Source organism: Falco punctatus (assembly GCF_963210335.1).
Source record: "Falco punctatus genome assembly, chromosome: 10".
Lineage (NCBI taxonomy): Eukaryota > Metazoa > Chordata > Aves > Falconiformes > Falconidae > Falco > Falco punctatus.
In genome coordinates, this window is record NC_137590.1 from 31,958,570 (window position 1) to 31,982,216 (window position 23,647).

General features: G+C 35.9%; 1 protein-coding gene across 12 annotated transcripts in view; it reads right to left on the reverse strand.

Annotated features, from left to right (window-relative positions):
- The window catches only part of SOX6 (SRY-box transcription factor 6), a 372,602-nt gene that overhangs the window by 157,734 nt on the left and 191,221 nt on the right, over positions 1-23,647 (reverse strand). For all 12 annotated transcript variants that reach the window (XM_080404703.1, XM_080404708.1, XM_080404705.1 and 9 more), the window contains one exon: positions 15,453-15,542. In XM_080404703.1, the coding sequence (XP_080260829.1) occupies positions 15,453-15,542 (90 nt within the window). The remainder of the gene's footprint in view (positions 1-15,452; positions 15,543-23,647) is intronic.

Sequence of the window (23,647 nt, forward strand, 5' to 3'; positions counted from 1 at the left end):
TGGAATTACAATGTTGAGAGTCACAACTGATGACAGTCTGGAATAAGTAGGATCTTATCAGCCACCATGAAAAGATTAGGAGTCTGCTGAAGAAGATATATAAATGGAGATTTCAGGACTGATTTTGAAATTGCTCCATTTCATTGATTGTTCTTTCATAACAGCGTACAGCTGGATAAAAATCATTTTGTTTCCATATTCAATTTTAACTTTAACAAGTGACTTGTGGGTACCACGATATGCTTAAAAATGAATTTATTTTTTTTTATTATTATGTAAACATGATACAATTCCAAGTGATCTATACAACTTTTCATTCTTTTTAAACTAGTATTTCTTCCTGTTGTGGTAGGAGTGCAAAAAAGCACGTATTTGGAAGGAAGAGCTCTCTAATTAAAACTTGCATCTCCAGTCACAGGGATGAACTGAATTTCTGCTCTATCTAGTCTTCTGGAAAAAGAATCGTATATGTACATGCATAAAAATGACTGGAAGGAAGCCGAGTCTAGAGGAAGTCACTTTAATATCTCATTTAATGACTATCACCCCTATGAATTAGATTACATTAATTTCCCTATATAACAGGACTCATAGTTACCTGTGATTTCTTTAGCTGATATTGGTCTTTCATTTAAAAAATTAATGATGTAAAAGGTTTTGCTTGTTTGTTCAGTCTTCTCACATTGTCTAAACTATAGATGAACAATGAAAGATGAAAAAGATTCATGTTTTAATTAAGTTTGAACAGCAAGCTACAGAAAAGGAGGTATTGATAGTATTTTTTTCTGCTTTTTGCCATAGTATTTGCAGAAAAAATGTGAATCTGCTCTTTAAATACTTATGCACAATAACATCTATAAATACATACATAGGGACACGGTAAAGAAAAGCTGACAGCTGATGTCCATACAGCATTTATGTATACTCCTGCAGTTGCGCATGTGCCAATCGGGTGCAAGACCATATCATCACTGCATCTTTCCATGGGGCTAACCTAGTTTTAAGGAGGATGATGTGACTCCTTAGAGTGAACCTAAGCATCTGTGTACTAAGAAGGCCTATGAGAACAAGGACAGGAATGAATACTTTTCTCTAGGGGTGCAAGAAGGGAAGAGATCCTTTCCATAGGTGCCACTGCAGCTTTTTAATAAAAAGGCTATTCAATTTACATATTAGGATTCAATTATTGGAGTTCATTTGCCTTAAAGCTAACACTGAGGATCCCACTTCAAAACACTCTAGGAATCTTGCCTCTCTTCCAGGACTCAAAATTGTAGCCCAAATGAATTTCTTCTACTGCATCCAGAATGCACAATATACGCAGGAGAGAAGATGTGCCTCTGTGAAACATACTCTGACTTACGATGTCTTACAGTTACTTTTTATATCCTGTTCAATAAGTTACTTCCATGAGTTTTTAGTTAGTAGTTATTAGCTACACCACTCAGAAGTGTCTAAATGTAAATATGAGGGGTATTAGTACTGTAAGATTTATATACTTTAAATATAAATTTTAATTTTGATCTTAATTGCATGTTCATCTTTCATGTCTTACAAATACAAACAAGTATATCAATGAAAAACTTATATTTGCCTCTGAAGATTTTTATTGCCTCTGGTGATAAGTAATGAAGAAGCAAAGTTTATTGCAAAACAAGGACATTAGCATAGCCTGTCTATCACAGAAGCTGTAAAGAAGAAACTTCCTACCTCACTTGAGCAGAGACAATTTAGTCAAAAGCCTTTGATATGTATGGAAAAGCAAAAACATTTTATATATTTAAAATGTGTCCACAGAAGTCAGTTGAAGGATTTACACTTATTTCAGTGGGCTTTGAAACAGGTCCATTGATATGTTCATGAACAATGGCATTAGGTGCTCGAAACTGGCAGGTTGAGGCTTGCAAATCTGAATATTATTTCAAATTTCTTTCATAATCAAACAGTTATAAATTGAAAGTGCTACTTATCTGCTACACACAACCTAATAATCTGTAAAACAAATTCAGCAGAGCATATTAATGCTACAAACACGAATTATCTTACGTCTTTTGAAATAACCACAACCTCACTGTATGGGTATGAGAAACAAAAAACAAACAAGTGAACTATGCTTGCTGTTCCCTCAAGGTTTATCTTATAATTAATTAATTAATTAATTTAAAAGAACACATTCCAGAACAAATTAGAATTCTGTGACCAGTTTCTTGTTCTCCTATGAAATACACTACAAAATTATCAGTCAAGTTTTCCAACTGCAGAAAACCCTCTTAATTCACATTAAGCAGCGCACAAAGGAGGTGGCCTACATTTGCAGACCAAAGTTCCACACATATTCTAAGAGTGTTCTGGTATAATTATACTCTAACCACAAGCATGAGTATGTTTATCCAGATGTTTCTTAGAAGCGACTAAAAGTACAGTTGGAAATTTTCTTAATTCAATTTATGTGTATACCTAGTTGATCACAAACCAAAACATTTAACACAGCCCTTCGCTGCAGAATCTTTGGTAATGAAATTCTTCACAGTCCCAAACCAGAGAGTGGTGTCAGGTTATTTTGTTGCCCTTTTATAGGTATCCTACCACTCAAAAAGTATCACTCAGAATGAAAATGTAAACACTGCCTATTCAAAAAACTTCATATAATTCAATATTCAAAGGCCTGAACTTAGGCACAAATTTAAGCACAGACAAAAGATGATTCAGAATAATTGTTGAAGCACTGGGAGCATGGTGGAAACACACCAAGAGGTTTTGAATTCCATTATAACAGCATTCTAATATATTATAAGTAGATCTTGAACTCATGTAAGTCAGTTGCTCACTTTGAGTTTCACATAGGTAATAACTTTAGCACAAAAAGATTTGAACTGCATCCTTACAGCTAACTTCTAACATATAACTATCAATACATTATGTTATCATCATCATTTCAGGGTATCAAAGTAAACACAGTCATAAATGGAAATATTGTTGAAGAACTGCTGAAGGACATGAGGTATTTAGATATAACTTTCCAGAACTCAGTAGCACTTTGGTAACTTTGAAGCAGCCAGAACCACATTCACTTACACATTTTCAGCTTCTCCTTGGAGCTCTTCCACTACTGGCTTGATATGTAATAGCAAAGATGAGATTTCCTTGCTGTCGTGTACCTTAAATGTTCTGCATGTGGGGACCTCAGGAGCTTGCAATAAATCTAAGCTTGCAGTAAGCTTTCAGCTATATCATGGACTCAACATACTCAGCAAAAGTCCATATACGATGACCAGCTTGCAGAAGAGGATGAACAAAAACTGATCTTACATGTAAAGCAATTACAGAAAATGCATTTCTAAGGCAACACTCACACACGCTCATTCACATTCATTTCTCTATGCAAAAAAATTAAAATTTTTACTCACTTAAGCACTCAGGATTGCTTTAGATGTTAATTCAGTGTATATACCTTAAGAGGGGTGACTTTTTCAGTTGCTTAACCCACTGCACAATTCTGCTGTAAAAGCCTGAATAGTTATGCAGGCAAAAGCCTTACCTAGCTTACCAACAGACCTGCTAATTCTCACAAAATCATTTAACTATTTCCTATCTTGCTAGCTGTCAGCCAGGAACATTAAACAAATATCACGTATCTTCAGATCACAAACCACAGAAAATAAACCCTTTCAGAACTACAATGAAAAATGGCATGTTAGTTTTGGCTTTTTAAAAAAAAATACACACCTCTCAGACATTGTTAAGGTCTGTCACAGAAACAGAGTCTATAAATGTTTCCATTGTGGATAGCAGCTACAGTCTCAGCCCCAGCATCGGTGATGCCAGCTGGTCTGTAGGACCTGACCTTGATCAGCGAGAAGCAGCGTTCCCCTTTTACAGCTCATGCTGCAAACGGTGGAAGCAGGCCTACAGCAAGGAACACACCTCTCCTTTGTGAAGACTATTCCATTGAAACAAGTTAAACAATGCTATTTTCATCACATAAATCTTCAGGCTTCCCCCACTCCCAAACCCAAACTTTGTATTAATTTCCATGTGTTTAATGCATTCAAACATTTTACACAGGCCTAGCTGTCATAATGTAAATTTCTGATAGCAGATTCAGTTGACGTGCAATTAACACCTATATTCTGTCACAGGTGATTTGCTACTTATCACCATAGACCTTCTCAGTACTTGCAACTGTAATTCAGGAAAAGTATTTTTCTCAGTGTTCGTTACCACAATACAGATGGAAGGAAGCAGGAAGAGGCAAAGAGAGAGAAAAGCCTTACCTAGCGATGAAGTTAACTAAACTTTGGCTATGTGTGGACACTGAGGATGGTTTTTCCAGGTCAGCGGAGGGAGAATTCTCACTATGGCCCACTCCCGGCCAGTTCTTAGCACCCAGGGCTCATATTTGTCTGATGGTGGGATATGTTATCTAAGGGTATGCAGAGAGACCCAAAGTGCCTTTGTCAATCACTGTTATCTTGAACAGTGGCAGACCGTAACCTGATAGGCTGAAGCGTTTCTTAGAAAAATCCTTACATTTCAGAAGAAGTGGGCACCCATCTCTGGCTGAGCCCTGAGACACACAAAACTGCACTACAGAACCCTTGGGAGGTGAAGAAAATAACAAGATAGAGAAGAGGGTTAATCAATTTCTGAAGTAGGAACCCTCTATTCACTGCAGCCCCTAAAAGAAAATCCGCAGCGATCCTGTGACTGATGCAGAATCTCAACAATACATAGAGAAATGGATCCTGGCACTAGAGTAAAGCAGCCAAGGTGAAAAGCAGCTCTTTCAGCTGCAAGTTAAAAGGAAGTCTATGATTCTTAATGAATCTGAAAAAACAAACCACAAAACAGTTATGTCCATTTCACTTTCTTTACCTTCCTTAGTAAACCTGTTTGTATTCCTCTGATGTTACCAATGAAAACTTGAAGTCTCTGTAAGCTTTCCCACGTTTAGAAAAACTTAAATTGCTACAAACGTGCATAAAACGTCTGTATCACTACACTGCCGTTTGAAATCCTGCAACTTGAGTATACCACCTACATTTTCATAGCAGATTTTGTTTTGCTATCTGTAATAAGACTATTCCAGCTTCCAGAGAGAACTACAATTGTCTAGTAAAAAGTTACATCAATGTTCAAACCTCATAACTAAATTTCAAAGTATGGCAAACCTTGTCTGTAAATAATTTTCTAATCTTAGTGACTAGAACTTATTGTGATCTTATTTCAACAGAACGCATTAGGGGCATAAATCAATATACAGTATTTCTAAGTCAAAACAAATGCAAAAGATGTATCTTCACATTTAGTAGTATGTATAAAAATGTCGGAAATGTCAACCACTTAGATACTTTCATATTATCCCTAATTAATACAAATTGCATTTAATTTCACATTTAGTAAAACATATTGCTGCCCAAAATAAGGACTATAATTTTTATCAGCAATTATTATTACTGATGTATCAACACAATTATTTAAATTCAATGTATATAGAGGCAGAATCCACGCAAGCATTTACAGTTTTTGTTCCCTCTGTGCTTCTTTCCTAATTTTTGTGGCTTGGAGCTCCTCCAGATGCTGTCTCTGACTTTGTGGTTTTGTATTTGAGATCCCATCTCCTGATTCATAGCATTCCTTGATTGACAAACAGATTCAGATATGAAAACAGTTACCTGCACATAATCTGCGTCCAACAGCTGCACTGCGAAGTTTTCCATTTGTGGGGAACCTACTGTTTCAGATTTTACCCATTCCTCGGGTCTCTAAGTCAGTGTGTTTACTGGGCTATTCAGTAACTGGTGACATATGTGATCTCCAACTGCAAGCTGCACTTCAGATTCAGACAATTTTCCTTTTTTTCCCTCCCCCTTCATAAACTAAATTATTTAAAAAACAACACAGGGTTTTGTATTTCTAAACTGATGTGCCTCCTAATTGAATGCAGACACTTTCAAACTATTTTCCATTAGAGGCCCACTTTTTTTTCTCATTTTAATGCACAGTATAATACCTTCATTGGTAGATTAAAATTGTTTGACTAGAAGTAAAACCTATTATTATATGCTCTTTTAGCGGTTTTGTCTTGTATAATGTAGGATGAATTATGTAAAACACACCAAACAGGATACTCCACAAGCTGCTACTTGCATGCTGCAAACAATCACAGTTTCACTGACAGACTGGGACTTAGCATCTTAAAATTCCTGTAGAAATCAAGTGCATTTTAAGCATTGGGTTTGATTATTTAATCAGACAACTTGCATTTTGCCCTGGCTAATTTGGAAGGCTGATAATATTTTACTCATAAAATAATTGTGCACCTGTTGTGATGGAAACCTATTCAAACAAATCTTAATAGACATAAGGATTCATTCCCAACACGAGTGTGTTAGCCCCTCGTTATCTACGGGGCAACACATTTTAACCAGCTATCGAGCAGGTCTCAGCGTGATCGTGCGTAACCCTCAAAGAACATTTATGACAACATGACCAACGTTAAACTTTGTTAATTCATATTGATACAGACCAAGGTAAATATTAGGAGATGTGGGTCAAACTAAAAGTAATTTAAAGAAAAAAGGTAAAAGAAAATATGCATATAATAACAGGATTTCAGTGTGAGAGCTAATGACAAAGAACCATCTCTGATCAAGCTGCCTGGGTATAAATCTATTACTTTTATTAACATGGAACTTAATACATACAATGCATTCATGGAATCAGGATAGGCTATGCCCTTAATAGAATTCTATTTCCTCTATTCAGACAAATTTCCTTTGGAAACTGTTTCAATATAGCGCTCTCAATTTGTTTTAAAATTCAAATACTCATATTCATTGATGAGACTGCATCTTTTCTAGTGTTTTGGAAAATTTTCTCTATTGGCAAATCATGCCGAACAAAAAAAAAAAAAAAAAAAAAAAAAAGAGGAGAGTGGAAAAGAGAGAAATTATTTACTTTAATCTAAAATAAATATTTGGGGGAGAGGCAGAAGTGGAAGAGTGAATTGAGACCAATTCACTCTCCAAGGAAGGGGACAGTGTCATGAATGACCTGATTGAAGCAAGGGAATCCCAATTAGCCTGAAATCACTTTAATGCTGGCAGGAGGATGCAAAACCAAGGAGAATTAGCCCAGTTTGGCTAGATCTGCCCTTTGGCAGAAAACTGTCAGGTGTCATTGGTCAGACCTGAGGTGAGGTGACACAGTCAGACAAACAGACCTCTTGAAAAAAATACTGATAGTTAACCTCTTCCAAAGGGTCAGCTTGTTTAGAGAGGACAAGGACAACCCTTCTTGTATTTCTTCTTCTATTCCTTACTGAGCTTAGGCTTTTGAGGCAGTGGCTGTGTCAGGTTGCACTTTATGTTCTTGATATTCTCAGTTGCATGCAAGTTTCCCAAATGTGCTTGTACTTAATTTTCCCCGAGTACTAATGCTACGACCGTTAAGTTTTACAGATGACATTTCTGAGCCCCCTCTGGGTCCACCATTTATAATGCTCCCAGTAAGGTATTTTCACATCTCTCAAGAAAAAAAATACTCTGATTGATATCATGAAGATGCTCTCATTACCAGACAACATCCACATATCAAGACCCCACTTCAAGACAGACTCCTTATTCAGAAAGGGAGTTCAAAACCAACCGAGGTGAAAAGAATTGCCACAAAGGTTCTCATTAATCAGTGCCAAAGTCTGATGTTGCTCAGAATAAGAATGTTTTGTGCAAAAATTTTCTTTCCAAATTAACTGATGAGAGCACCCAAAGTGCAGAACAGATTTCCTATAAGGAATAAATCAATATATTTTTACTTTTCAACCTGGAGAAGAGACAACTGAATGTCGTGTAACTGGGAAGGTGAAGAAGGACCAGTCATTCCCTGTCCATTACAATGCAAGATCTAGGGGACACCTACAAGGTATTAGGTTCAAACACACAGCATATTGTTAACTGCTGAGTTTATCCCCACAGACTTGCCAGCTGTCTGTTAGAGGGTTCCAAAGCGATTGGACATGTTCATAGATGGTAATTCTATCAAGGGCCATTAAACCCGAATGTACCACCTCTGAATCAAGAAGCCCATTAATCATACTTTGTGGGAAATTGGAAGAGTATATTGAGGAAATATTACTGTATGTTTACCCTTTCCTCAGACCCTTCCCCACGTTGCTCAATATCCATAGAGAAAGAACAGTGCAGGACAGTATGTTCTTTATATCGGACACTTAAATTAAAGATTTTCTTAATTGGAAACTCCTGTAACAAAAGACTGATGAAGTACACCTACAGGTTTCCCCAGAATCCAAACCAATCAGAAAATTTCAGTCCTTTCAGTACTGTGCCTACATGCATCTTTCTAGATAAATGCTTATATTAACTAAATTTGTTGGAATTTGACTTTATATGTCTACAGCAGCAAAAAGCCAAAAGCACTGAAGCATGATGAAACACAAGAAATGGAGCTTCCACTCTTGTTTCAGCAGTGCAGACTCCTACACGTGCACTTGCTTTTTCATATGAAGTTGCGTATTTTTCTTCAGTAGGAATTTTGGTAAAGGTAAGAAACTTCACTGGCAACTAAGCTGGGACTTGAGTCAAAAGGAAATTTGCCCCTGACATCCAGTGTCAGTAGAGGCCCTGAGTTCCAAGCAGTGACTGGATTCTTCAGCACAGAAGCCTTTCAACTGCAGTTAAGGACTCTGTATTTGTTAAAGATAACAATTACTGATATAATGAAAATTGAAAATATATGTACACGATACCAAAACAACCTACCAATAGAAGAAAATGTCACATTTTCAGAATAGAACTGAAGAAAACAACTTGCAATTTTCTGCTAAAAATATTAAATGGCATTTGAAAATAAACACCTTTTAGGATCATACATTTTCTTGACACTATTTGTACAAATGAAGAATGAATCAAATTCCAGAGTGCAGTCTTTTCTAATGTGCCAAATAAATGTATTGCTGTTTCAAGTTCCTTATTGTTAGCATCATTATCCTTCTTATTCCTTTTTCTCGTGAACAATTGGTAGCACACTATCTGGGACACAGTCCCACAAAACACAGCGTGTAAGTGACCTGTCCCATTGATTTCAGGGTAGTACAGAGTTCATATATTTAGTCCTGAATTGTTAAGCTTAGAAACATACACTGGTGAGGTAAAAAAAAAATATATATATGTGACTGCCATAAGTAACAAACTCATTGTGTGCCTGGAAATATACTGCATGCATCCCAGATGATATCATTTATAAAATGTATTCAACAATATGGAAAACCTGATTTATGTGAAAGGTTGATTACAATGTAATTTATAGTTGTGGAGTTTTAAGAACTAGAAACGGCAATAGTCATTAACTTTTAACATTAGAAGCAGGCATGATTGTGATAGCTGCCACTGAAATATGACACTCTGACCAAAGACCAGAGCAACAAAAATATTTACTACTTTTTTTTTTTTCTTTGCTCTACATACAGCTTCAATCCTGCCAAGACTTACATGTACAAAGTTTAAATAATAGTATTATGTACAGTGAGCGGTCCCATTCGTTTCCACAGAACTACCTTCTGCCTGTACAGTTTGGGGTATGTCTACTTAAATCCAGAATCTGGAGAAAAGTATTTAGTATGAAAAACATCAAGATGACATAAGACCATACAGTTTAATTTAGTACATGCTAGTGGTTAGTCTAACTAATTATATCAGGATCTTAATCACAACAAATAGATACACTGGGGCATGGTAAGTTTTACCAAAATATTTTTATTTTTGAATCCATTACCTTCTTCAAGCAAATCAAACTAAAGAGTATGCGAGCATTAACTGTTGAAAGTGCTTATGAAATAATCAGTCATGCAAAAATGTACCACTTAATTTAGAAGGTCAGATTAGACCTGGAAATGTAGCTTTGGTAACACATTGCACAAAAAGCTAAAGACTTGAGAAATGGCAAAACAAAAATATATCTCCAACCTGGAGAGCTGCAACATAAAGCTAAACATACCACATCATTGGATCATGGTAATAAATACATTATGAGAAACCTTTATTGCCTGTGGTATATTTCTATATTTCTAATCAGGACTAATTTCTTAAGGATTTGGGGAGTAGAGGTCCTGGGTTGCATTGTTTTGTTATGTTTTGTTGGATGCTTTCATTGGTTTCACTAATTGGAACCAGTTGATCCTTTTTCCTGTGTATTGATTTTTTAAATCCTAGCAGTTAACAATGATTCTAATGTATCATAACACTTTAGACCTTAATCATATAGTGGGGCTTTTGCTTGTAGCTTTTGTTTGAGTTTTAATTAAGAAGACCTTATGTCTCAAAGCCCGAGCTGGGTTTTTAATTGCTAGTATGTATATCACACAGACTTCAAAAGAAATAAAATATGTTTATAACAGAGAGCACAAAGGAGAGCTTTGAAATGTCTATAGCCATACAAAGTGACATAATTAAAAACCTCTGAGAGCCTCTGTGATATAAGACTTATATATATTTATTTATACATATTTATAAGGCAGACTGTTATATACCCTTAGACTTCATGAGAAAGAGATTTCAGCAATTATACTGAGAAATAATTACTCCAAATCCAGACTACAGTGTTGGTCAGGGCTACAGGAAAACATCAGATTTATTTTCCTCAAAATGGTCTTCACATTTGCTATAGTGCACTAAGAAACACCCGATCTGTGAAGACAAATTTTATAAAATGGAAGCAAAAATAGCATTTTAAAATGTTTTGTAAATCATGCATATTCTAAGAAAAAACTTAATTCACTGTAAAAACACAGAAACCATAACTTTCTCAAGGATTCATTCATGCAGAACTCTCTCCAAGACTATTCCAGAAATGGATAGTGTTAAATTACTAGATTCAAACAGTTGTGCCTCACTGTTCTCTTCCAGTCATTAATGCACACACAAAAAAGTGCTCCTAGAAAACACCTCTTTCCATCTCTCCTGTGCTCTAATCCCAGGGACAAATACCATCTTCAATATTGTTTATAGCGTTTCTTACAAGAAGACTATCAAGTGGGTGAAGTTGCTTCGTTTTACTAAATTCAACATATCCTAGGAAACAGGAATGCTGCCTCCCACCGATCCCAATATTGTGAGGCCAATAGACATGTACATGTCACATGAAAGAGGAGGTTCAGGCTTTTTTGAATAAAGTAGCAAATATAAAAAGGGAAGGAATAAGCACAGGAAACATAATGCAAACAGCCTTCTGTATCGGGTAAAGCTAGGGACATCAATCACCATCCTTCCCAAAATAGAGTACACTGTACAAAGACAGCATGTGACATCCAAGTCACAATGCCTATAAATATAGATAGTTCCAGTTGTAAACACCACCAATGGAAGCCAGAGAACTAACCTGCAACACAGTAGCTGGTGACCCAGGAGTCACTCTTCTCTAAGACTGCTAGACCAATTCTGACCCTTTCACGATAACATCATTGCTTAAGTTACTTAAAGACTGACCTTTCTTATTTGATCTTCAAAGACCCTGCATGCTGAGAAAGACCATTGCGGGCTATTTCAGTGGGACAACTGCCTGATGTATGCAAGACTATGCTATTCCAGAGATTTATATTTGGAACAGAAACAGAAAACTTAAAACAGACTCTGTATAGTGATAAATGATGCTACTCTGCCTAGCTGTGGCTGCTGAAGAAAAACTAGATAACTAAGCAACAGAAATACATGCAGCGAGGGAGGGTGAGGACAGAACCCTGTGCACCCAAATATCTGGAAATTTAGAAAATGAAGAGAAAAAAAAAACAAACAAAAACCTGCATCATTTTGTTCATTCAAATACACGACAACAAAAGTTAGAATGAAAAGTATTTCCTGATCCTAATTTCTATACAAAAAAAGACACTGCAAAAGCCAGACATAAGCCTAACAAATCGCTTGTATACCTTAAATAAATGTATCTCCATGCAGACACCGGCAAATAGCATACAATCAAATGATTTGCATAGGCAGCTGCGGGGTTTTTTCCAGGTGAGCAGGTCATTTAACTCAGCTCAACTGCTTCATAGACCTTTGAAAATTTGACCTATGTGTTTCATTTATAAACATATCAAATGAACAAGCAGACTTAAATTTTAACCACTGGAATTTGGCTACAAAGCATTCTGCCAAATGCTCCTCTGAGTTTCATGCAACCTCCCTGAAGTCAATGGCTTGTCTGGCTGGAATTCAAGGAAGAATCTGGACCATTATCAATAACTGAAATCCTAATAAAGAAACTCCAAAAAAGCAGTTTTACAAATGAAGCACACTGTGCAAGAGTAATTGTGAGCAGGAACAATCCCACTTAGAGAAAAAATTAATGATTCACTGTCTGTTACTTTTGTATTGGCTTCTATTGTTTGCATTAATAGATATAGTTTATAATTATATCTTGATTAACACTATTGTGTTCTAAATATAGAAGGTAAAGCAAGAAAATACCATTTTTATATGTTTCTCTCAGCCAATTATCTTCTCATCTATGCACTTCCCAAACATGAATAGAAACAGTTTGTGTCAGTGGTACAATTTTTTTTCTGCTTTCATCCTTTTTTCTGGCAGTGATTCTCAGCAAACTGCCTTCCCACAACCAAGATGCTAGTCTTTCACTGAGGGGGGAGGGCTGTAGTTGTGCAGACACAGAGGAAGAGTATGTGCTCAGGTTATCCTTAGCAAGAACGCCGCCTTCTCTCTAAAATAAACAACTCCCAGTAACAGTCAGTGCAAAGAGCAGTTCCTCACAGGACCACACCTCACTTTCTTGTAATCAAGATTTTTTTTTCCCTAATGACCTCATTTGTTTATTTTTACTGCACCACTTCATGTCTTTAAGTTAGGCTCTCAGTAATATGAGCAGAAAGTCTGCACAAAAGCCAAAAATATCAGCCAGTTAAATAAATTGATCTCGAATCTAATGGAAATTAAGGAAAATTATATTTGACCTCCCAAAGATGACACAGTTTCAAAAGCAGCTCTTTCAGACCTCAGCATGCCCTGCCAGTTACCTAACTGGAAATTCATTCAGCACTGTGAAAATGAACTTCATTGATTTGGAAATCTACCACCCTGAACACTGAAAAGAAAAAAATATTTTTTTTAAGTATGCTTCTTTGATAGATTAAAAATCCTTTCTGGTTGTCCTACTTTGCTTTATTTCCTTCTTGTAATCTGCGTCTCATGCTGCCATGGGCTAGATTGTTGCATTGTTTGTTTTTGTTTTCTTTTTTCTTTCTGAGATGATTTAAGGCACATAAGTGCTAATATGAGTTAAAACCAGGCTATTGGGTTGACAGCGATTTTATCAGCTAGGAGTTACCGGCCTGGAGACTGCAGCCATGCCACTGGCTCACGAGCCCCAAGGAACTAAGTCCCACTGCAGACCGGCCGCTGCCTCTGCTGTGTAACTGCACCTTGTTTTCTTCTTCTATAAAATGACACTAATGCCTTTGTCAAGAGGTTTGGATATGGTAAGTATAAAGCACGCCGTAACAGCAACCATCATTTATCTTCTGTGCTTGTGTATGCTGCTCTGTGTTTTTGCCCGTTCATGGAATATGTTACATGCAGGTGCAGTGGCAAAGATTCAGCATTGCATCTTGCTGGAAGTCAACTAGTAGCAGGGAGCAATACTGCAGACGCGAAGACCACTTAAGGAGAGGTTTCTAGGGATGAGACTCAGGAAGTGAGTTGTGGAAACTAGCCGAATGACTGTCAACATGTAAATCTGGTGAGCCTAATCAGGTGATCCCTTTTGTACAGCTAATAGGCTATGCTTCCAGAAAACATAGTTGAATGAGATGAAAATTCTTCCAAATCTGAGTGAGAATGCTTTGTAGGCAGATGAGAAAAAGGGTAGGAGAAAGAACTCTGTCCATTCATTTTGCAGTGAATATATATACTAAGAAAATAGGAGGAATAACATATATTGAGAAAAACAAACCTTTTCTTCTAATAAATGAAAGCTCATGAAAAAGCTTTTTGTGCCATATAAAAGAATAACGAACATTATCCTGCATTGTTAGAGATCCCCCCTCATTTAATTTTGGTTCACTAACAGCATTCAAGTAGTTTCTGTTTAAAGATTAAGTAGTTATATTGTGCAAATAATGGACAAACTTCAATGTTTTCCACACTATGAGAGACAATATGGCTTTAAATAGAATGTGATTTCAAGACATAATTTTGTTGGATTTTATTCCAGTCAGTTTTAACATGTTCCTGTAAAACTGCATACTATACTTCTGCCATTGACATTACTATAGGATTTCTTAACCGGCTAAAAAATACACATTTTCGTAATTCTACCAAAAAAATATCCAAGATTTTGATCTTGAATCCACTGAGGGAACCAATTACAGCTTACTTATTAAAAAGGAACAATCTTTCATCTCTATGTGTAATAAAAAAAATTGAACTATCTTAAGTTTCCCTGGCGGAAATACAAAAACCTAAGCATCTATTTTCATCAAATAGTACCATTCTTTCTTTCTTTCTTTCTTTCTTTTTTTTGTTTTTTTGCACTAGTGAAGATTTATTAATATGATGTACATGATGCTCTGTTTCCACATATTTGTAGTTGCAATTTAATGAAATTATACCAATGAAGAGAAATCAATCTAAGGTACGTTGTGTACTCCTCAAACATGCCTTATGACCCCTTCTCACAGCACAAAACCCCCCACCTCTTTAATTTGTTGCTTAATCAATAACACTGAATTTCTTCTCACTGAGAAAATCCATTGAAGAATTGATGGGTGGGGAAAAACACTTCAAGTTTTCTACATAGTACTTAATTGTCAAGACAATTCCACTTTTACTAGACTGCCTGTTCAACAAACCTTGGAAATACTGGGAAGTACTGTCTATATATGCAATAAAACTTGCACTTTTTCCAGTAGGTCCCAAATTTCATCCAAAGCTACTCTTTCTCCACAGGAACAGCATGAACAGAAATACTTATTTTTTTATTTCTCTATTTGGAATCAAGGATTTAAAACAGTAATCACACAATTTCCCCCATTTCTAATCTGAAAGTAGTTTCTACACATAGTTTATGCAACTGGGAAGAAACAGTACCAAGTACTAGTAACTCCACGTTTTCAAGATGTTTCTTCCTTTTCCTCTGGTCATAAAGACATATAGCTAATGTCAGTGAACCAATGTAACTAACCTGGTGTTTGTGATAACATCCTTGATACTGCCTATAACTGATTGTGACATACTCTGATTTATTTATTTGGTGGACACATCCATCACCTCAAATATAAACATTAAAAAACAGGATGAGTTGACTAGAAAGAAGAAAGAACCCTCTTGTTATGGTTGTTATTTCTTATTTTTTCTGAACTTTAAAAAAATCCTCAATCCTCCTTTTAAAATATATGCAAACATTTAAAATTTGATCTAGTGAGATACCTTTAATTTCTCCAAGGAGATCGCTTGTGTTTAATTTTTCCATCTTCTCCTTCCAGTCTTTAGAAAGTAGCTTTTCCATGCAGGATGAATCTATTAAAAAAGAAAAACAAGGAAAGAGAAAAAAAATATTACCAAATATTACTGAATTTATTCTCACACATCAGGAAAACAGGTGCCATCTTCATTTTAAAACTGTTCTCCCTGTTCTAGGCGGACCATAGTTTCAAAGGCAAATGAACTTGTAGCTAAACAGAGCTCTTATTTAACTGCATTTTAAATCCAAAGTAATTCCACCAAGGTTAATGGAGTTACTATGGATTTAACAAGGGTCTAATTGAAAGGAAAACTTCGTTCAGGATTTATGCATGCTAACTGCCAATTTACATGCATAGATTGCCAATGTATATACAAATTCTGCCTTTTTCATTTGAGAATGATTGTACACTCGAAATTATACATGAAGATTTAGAAGCTTTTTTTGGAAATTTGGCACACAGTGACATCTGCAACCCATTTTTATACCCATGTCAATGCAAAAGTTATTCATATAATGTCTCCATGGAATTCATAAAAGCACTCTACATGTTGGATGTTCACAGTATCAGAAATTTTCTCACTATAAACAACATGCAATGATTAGAAGACAGACTTTCATAATTTGAAGTTCAGAATACGTTTCAAATCTTTGCCCCAACCTGGGAGGCCTTCCACAGGCAAAACTGCCACTGAAGTCATTATTAGGAGAAAGTAGAAGTAGTCTTAGTAAGTTTGCTGTGATCAGACCCCAGTTCCAGGAGAAAATTTGATTTTGGACGTAATAGACTTCAATAACGTCTAAAGATTTTTTCAGTTCCTAAATTAAGCTAAGTGGCTCTGAAGCCTAAATTATACATAACCTTCCAGATAAATTACAAAAGGCAACTTTTAAGATGGGAATTCTTACAGTTGATGGGTGATCCAGAGTTTTATGACTTTAAGAACCACAATTCAGATTTATAAACAATTATCAAGAAACCTTCTCACACAACTGAATGCTTATTTTCCCTTCCCAGTTAGTAACAATATAATCTCCATCAAACATCGTGCATTTACTTTTGTTGGTAGACAGAGTCATCAACAGTGTCTATGCTAAACTCCTTGGAAACCCTTCATCCCAGTTTAGTGAGATATCAAAAACATTATTTAAACACAAATCTATTCCTGAAATTAATCTTTGCAAATGAATCGTATTTGTTGTAAGACCATGTCCCACTCTGGGTGCTGCTGAGCAGGTTGTTTCCTAGTGCATACGCCAGGAACAGCCAGGCACCTCAGCCGCCAGGAGCTCCCAGAGCAAGCTGCTGTTTGTCTTAGGAGGAGATCAATTTACACAATACTTTCTAAATAACTAATAATGTTCCAAATTTTGACAACTTTTGCACTGATCCCACTCCGGTCACTTCCAAATTAACACCAGAGTGTACATGGTCCAGAATTCAGCCCAACATATCTTCTGCTAAATTAGTGGCAGATTAAGGTCAAATCGTGGCTCAAAGTCTCATGTCAGCAGTCCCATCAGAAGCATTCACACAAGAGAAAACCAAAGCAAAAACTTCAGATTAAAAATGGCAACGCAGACCGCATCTGTGCAATGGGTAACAGTTTGTTCCATCTCAGAGGATTCAAAAAATATTCAGAGGCAGGAAAAACACTCAAACAGGTCACAGAAGGAGGAGGCAAAGGTTTTGGGAGAAGTTTAAGGACTAAAAGGGTCACATTGCCAATCATATTTTAGGGTGCATGTAGTCTCAGTCTAAAAATTCACATTAGTATCATTCATTTGAAACAAACAAACAGAATCAAACAAAAACCAAAAAAGAACCCAAACCCAATTGAAAGCAAACCAGAGCGTAACTACTGAAAGATCAAAGATCAGGTTTTAATTGCAACACATTTTCACCGTGCAAGCCTCCGTGGAAAGACAACACGGCTTGTAAATGTTTTTGAAGTAATATTTCAGTAGAAAATTTATTTACTAATTATATCTTTCTATGAAAGAGGCAAAATTAAGGAGCTGTGAGTTGCAATAGACAGTGTTAAAATACTTGTTATATAATAACAATTTACTTTTAACAATAACAGGCACTTATTACTTTTATGAGTTCTGGCCTGATAATAGAAGATTCAAGAAATAACCATCAATTATCAATAGAACATTATAATTTGTCCTTTTTTTGTGATATCATCATTAGTTTAAAAAAGATGTTTCTGTGTTTCTCCCCTGCCAAAATTTCAGACCCCTCATCCCTGGAAAAAAACCCAAAAGCTCTAGAGTTTTATTTTGATGCTTGCTATAAGTTATGCATTTTACTGCTTTTTAGCTATTTCCCTCAATTCATACAAAGAAGGAAAACCCTTTAAATTAAAAATAATAATAATAATAATTAGCATATCACAGGATTTGATAGAGTACTTTCCTCAAAAGCATTTGCTTTATTTCTTCTCTTACTGTTCTTAAGAGCACCCATGTTTGTCTGCAGCATTCCTGTATTACATAAGGGAAAAAAAATCATATTTCTAAAGACAGACTGAAAAAGAACTGGAACGCAAAACAGATCTATCTGTGTGCCTTTTTTTTTTTATATATATATATAATCACATCACTGGTTAAAATTTTTATCTCTATAAATGAGTGAAAAATTCCTTAAGAAACATTTCTTTAAACACCCCTGTCTCAGCTAAACTCTGTGTTACAGATCTGACCACACAATTCATAGCTACTGTATTTTGTTATTGGGAAGCTTACAGAAACATACGATGAGCCTTTTAATAAACTTTTTAATAACATTGTAGAAATAGCTCTTTTGAAATTCCTGTAAATTTTCAATTAGTAGGTTTAATCTGCATGATTTTTAGAATTGGAAATAATCATATGTGTTAAAGCTCTCCGGAGGTCCTCCACATTAGACATGAAACTAAATATAAAGGCTTATGCTTGAAAGGCAATTCTCCCTTCAAGTTCTGTATTCTGTGTTCACAAACACACATTTTGAAAAGGTTTGTGAATCAGAAAGGGAATTTTTTTCTTCTTTCTGCACTGAAAATTAATTTTTCCATACATACAAAATCTACAAAGATAGCTTCTGACTTCAGTAAAATGCCCTCATCCATATTGATTCATTTTCTGGTTTGATTCATTATAGAAACAAAACATCGACTCAGAATCCAGCACTGAACATTGAAGAAGCCCGAATTCACATCTGCACTGCATCACTCTCGCTGCACTGAGGCTCTGCTTCAGCACCATTCCAAAACCTTGTGGATCACGACATTTTCAAAATTCAGGGGTATTCTTGTTAAAGACAATTATAAAAGAAGCAAAGAAAGAAATTAGCATTTATACATTTTTAGCTCTTCTCACTGACTTTATAAACCACAGTTGGGCTTATGCTGCAAAGTAGCATATTTCGTACTGACACATGTAAGATCGAACTCGTGGAGCAATTTATTATATTAACACCACCAGCTTCTCATCCTTTATATTCTTCTCTTGTGGACTAGGGAAGATTTTCTTTCAAGGACAGCAAACAGGTTAAGTATAATTAGAATGAGATGACTAAATTAAATCATTGAGTATTATTTAATATCACGGTTTATTACATACTTTGTTAGCAATTTTAATTGTAAACTAAAGGAGTTCAAAGTACTGTGAGAATCTTGTTAGACATGACAGTTTTGCAAAGGTGAATGGAAAAAGGATGTTAAAAGATAAATAAGCAGGAAAAAAAAAGGCAAGGAAAAAAAGCCTAGGTGTTAGATGAAAAGGATCTCTCCACAATGACAAAGCATCGATGAAAAGAATTAACATTTGTCCATTGGGTAATCAATCAGTCATGGAATGGATGGAATCCAGCTCTTTGTTGCATGACCGGTGATGAAGAACGAGTGTGTTAGCTATCACAGCCAAGCTCTCAAGTTCTTCCGACTGCATGAAAGTCATCTTGTTCCTATCAAGGATAGCTTTTGCCTCGTCTCTTCCTTATTCTTCCTTTTTTTTTTTTTTTTTTAAATTTTCAGTTTCACAGTCTTCAACAAGTTACCAACTCCAGCTATAGCTTACATGAATACTGTATGACCTTACAGTGGCCTGCATCTATCCTCATCGGTCTGGGGGGGCTGTTCCTTTTTTTTTCCCCCTTTTAATTCATTGAAGTAGCCTCCTATTACTTTCTTTGAAATACAGATATGAAAAAAAAAAAAAAAAAAGCATTCATGCCATGTGTGTGTTTTTGTTTTTTATGGTAAAGTCATACATAAAAGAAAGCCTAAATGTGAGAGTGCAGCAGCAAAACTTCAAAGCACTGACTGTCAGACATTATTATTTCAAATCAGCTTTGACTTTTTGAGACTTAATAAAACACTATAGTACAGACTGGCATATTTATAACACCTACACCAGTGATCAACCGAACCATCTTATTCTTGCTACTGTGCAGTGCCTCGTTATTTCTTTTATAATAAGCTCCCCTCACAACATGTTGTAACAATACTACAAACTGATAGTTATTAATGATATGAGTTCTAAAACATGACTTGTTTTGCATACAATTCTTTTTGAATGCATACATTACTTTGTGACAGAAGACAAAAGCACATTGATTTATTAATAATGATTGCAAATGCATAGCAAGTTCATAAACAATACAGAAATATAATTCAATCAAAGGTATAGCTGACATACTTCTACATGTATCTGAACTGTTACATCTCAGAGAAAAAGGCACTGGAAAGACAAGGTGGAGGAATTAGAAATCAGGCATACTGTGAGAGAAATTGTTCTAAAACATGATCAGATCCCTCAGGAGGAGGAGGATAAGCTGCATTTTAGAAGAATAGTACTACAGAATTAGTGGCATCTTTGTCTCTATTTCAGGACTATAGTCCATAGTTAAACCCCATTACAATTTAGCAGATATTGCTGAACATAATAAGATCATACTTTTGCATCTCTAACTTTCTGTATTTTCTAAGCTACTCTCATTACATTGATCTGCCTGCAGCTCCACAGGAGAAGAGGTGTCCTCCGGACCAGCCTTTGCCAAACGAGCTCAAACGCTTCATCCAAGTCTACACCATGAGCAAAACAGCACAAGTGGAATTACCCTGTCAACATCTATGAAATATTTGTTAGAGAAAAATGTTGTGCAGGTGTTTTCTTTTTTTTCTTTGAGAGTATGTTAAACGAGATTATGAACTTGTGACAGACATTTGTGTGCTCACGAGGCCTATCACGCTGGATTCCTACTGCAGAAGAGCTGCTTTTTTCCCCCAAAACCACATAAGCTTCAAATAACCATTACAGTGGCAACCATTTGGTTGCCCTGCTCCCTCCTGTAACTTTGCATATCTCACCACATACCTCAGGGCAAATGTGCTTTTTCAAGTGGGTGAAGGACCCAACATCTAAAATAATAACAATCGCAGCCCAACCCATCATGCATCTGAAGGAGGAAGGTTTGCTTCAGCGTTCTTCACAGAATACTAAATCTGTTAAGAGTACAAAAAACTAAATAGAATCAGTACTCTACAAATATTCCTGAAAAAAAGTCAAGCATAATTTAGATTACCCAAGTCAGGGTTTGTTTCTTACAGTTGAACTAAAACACCAGATGCATTGGTGCTATTATAAGATCCATTCATAAAAAAAAACTTAATTATTCAGAAAATTCATTATATTTTTTAAAATCCAGCGATGAGTTTTAATATACCTGTGTTGGGACCTTTGATTAAGTGATCCATCTCTGAATGCGTAACAGCTTGCTTACATGTCTTTTGTGAGTTCACTGCCCATCAGATTTCCTTGAAGAACCATCTAGCTTAGATCTGTATCATAAAAATATTTCCTAATTTTCATGCTTCGTGTTCTGTATTTTAAAATTATATGCAAACCTTAACGTGTTGATATCAAAGGGAAAGGCAAAAGGTTAATTTAATTCACTTTGAAAGAACATGATTTTATAATCTTCTAACAATTCAAAATTAAATTAAGGAATTTACATTTACCTTCATGATTTGAAACATAAAACTGTAATTCAACCATGACTATCAGAAACTTAACTGCAGGATGGTACTATCTATTCTTATTTAATCCAAGGATGTAAAGTTTGTGTAATGTTACTAAAATAGATTCTTTGTTGCCATAGTTACTTTTTTTCTTCTTTCAAACACAAATTATCCTTTTCTGTTTCAATAAACTTTAAATAAAAGAAAAGGAGACAGCAACAATACAAAACTAATCAAAAATCAGCCTGAAGGCTTAACATCCGTAGTTGCAATGTACTGCCACCGTCTCTTGCTCATAAGCAGCTTGGCTTCAATCTTGTCGTCAGTGGAGAGGCAGGTCAGGGGAATCTCATCTCATCCTTCTCAATTTCCATACTGTTCTCATACAGTAATTAATTGCTCTGGTCTAACAGCAAATTAAAATAAGGCATTTCAGACATGTTGTTAGCCAGTGAACTGAGTTCTTTGGCCAACTTTTCAAGATTTTCTTGATTTAATAAGCTTTCCGAAGCCAAGTTCTTGAAAAACAAAAATACAATCACAACACAAAAACGAGCAATGAGACATTTAGAACAGGAAAACCTGCTAATTCCTTTTGCTACATTTACTGCAAATTTTTTTTTTAAATAATAATCACTCCTAAATTCTATATCTTCCTCCTGCCGTGAAGGAGTCAAGTAATCCTGGCCAGTCGCTTACTCCCTCCTCTCATACTGATGGTTTCTATCCACCTCTTTGTCTGCCTGGGCTATTGAGGCTGTGATGTTCCTGGCACAGACTGCACATCTCACAAGGGTTTGGGGAACACCTAGCACATTTCTGGTTGTGAATTAGAACTTGGTGCCCATTCTCAGTACAACCTGTAGGCAGTAGTGTAAAACCAAACAAAGAGGGGGAAAAAAACCACCAAAAAACCAAAGGGCAAAGAAGCTTTCCTAAATACAATTCTATGCAAAAGGCAGTGGGCTCACACTAGATGCTTTCTTGAAAAAGCAATAATGGAAATGCGACTGAGATCTGACTACCCAGCGTTACAGTTTTGTTTAGGACGGGGAACCAAGTAAATCTGCGAACTGCTGTACATTTTTTCACAGTGACAAGATTTCCACAATATGATAAAATTAGAACTGTAAGAGCTTGGAGAGCTCTCTTAACTTTTAATTAAAACTCTCCAAGCTCACTAAAAATAATTAGGCATTAAAATGTTCTGGTTTTCCTCTGAATTCATTTGCACTGCTTGAATGGTCTAGATCTTGCATGAAACAACAGACATTCTAAACAGAAACACTGGAATTTAACTGGGGGTGATTTCCAGACCTGCTTTCTGTGATGTGGCTAGTGGGAAAACACTGTAGAGAGTCTGAAGCTTGTACCAAATCCATCTAAAATGGCTTGTTTCAACAGGAATTCTCTAGTGCAAGAAGCATTTTGAGACACATGCTGCTCAGTGCAAAACTCTAGATAAAAAGGAGTTTGAATTTCATGGAAAGAATAACCCAAGATACAGTTCTGACCTTTATTTTTATTTATTTATTAAAAAGCAGAACCTTTAACCTTGCAAATGTTTTTGTTCTCTTAAAATAACTCATACAATGCTATATGCCACACTATTTTTAGAAAAGCAACAAGAGAAAGCATGCTTTTCCCATACAGCAGGGCACCGATATAAACATCAACACAGATGCTCTGTGAGAGAGAGCTGGACTTCTCAAGCACTTGATCATTAAGGAATGCACCAACTGTTTTAGATAATCTCGTGCCAGCTCCAATTCTGCTCCACACTCCCCTTTGGGAGTGGCAAATCTTGTCCTGCTCCTAATTTTTCATTTTACTCACTCCTCCATTCTTTCTTGTTTTTTTTCCCAGAACAGAGGGAAAAAGGCATTGTGTGCCAAGCAATGCAAGACGAGAATCACTTCCCCAAACAGAGCAAAACTTTCAGACAATTAACCCTCCCCTCTTCTTTCAGATAAATTACTAAGTATAAAATGCAATCTGTTTCCTTTGTTTACTCAATATGAACAATTTGTAAATGACTCAAGGATAAAATTCAGAAAATGTTGTGCTAAATTAGAACCATTATAAACATGCTAATGACTGCTCAACTAAAACATGCAGGATCAGTGTGAAGAAATATATTTAGTTCCTGTGAA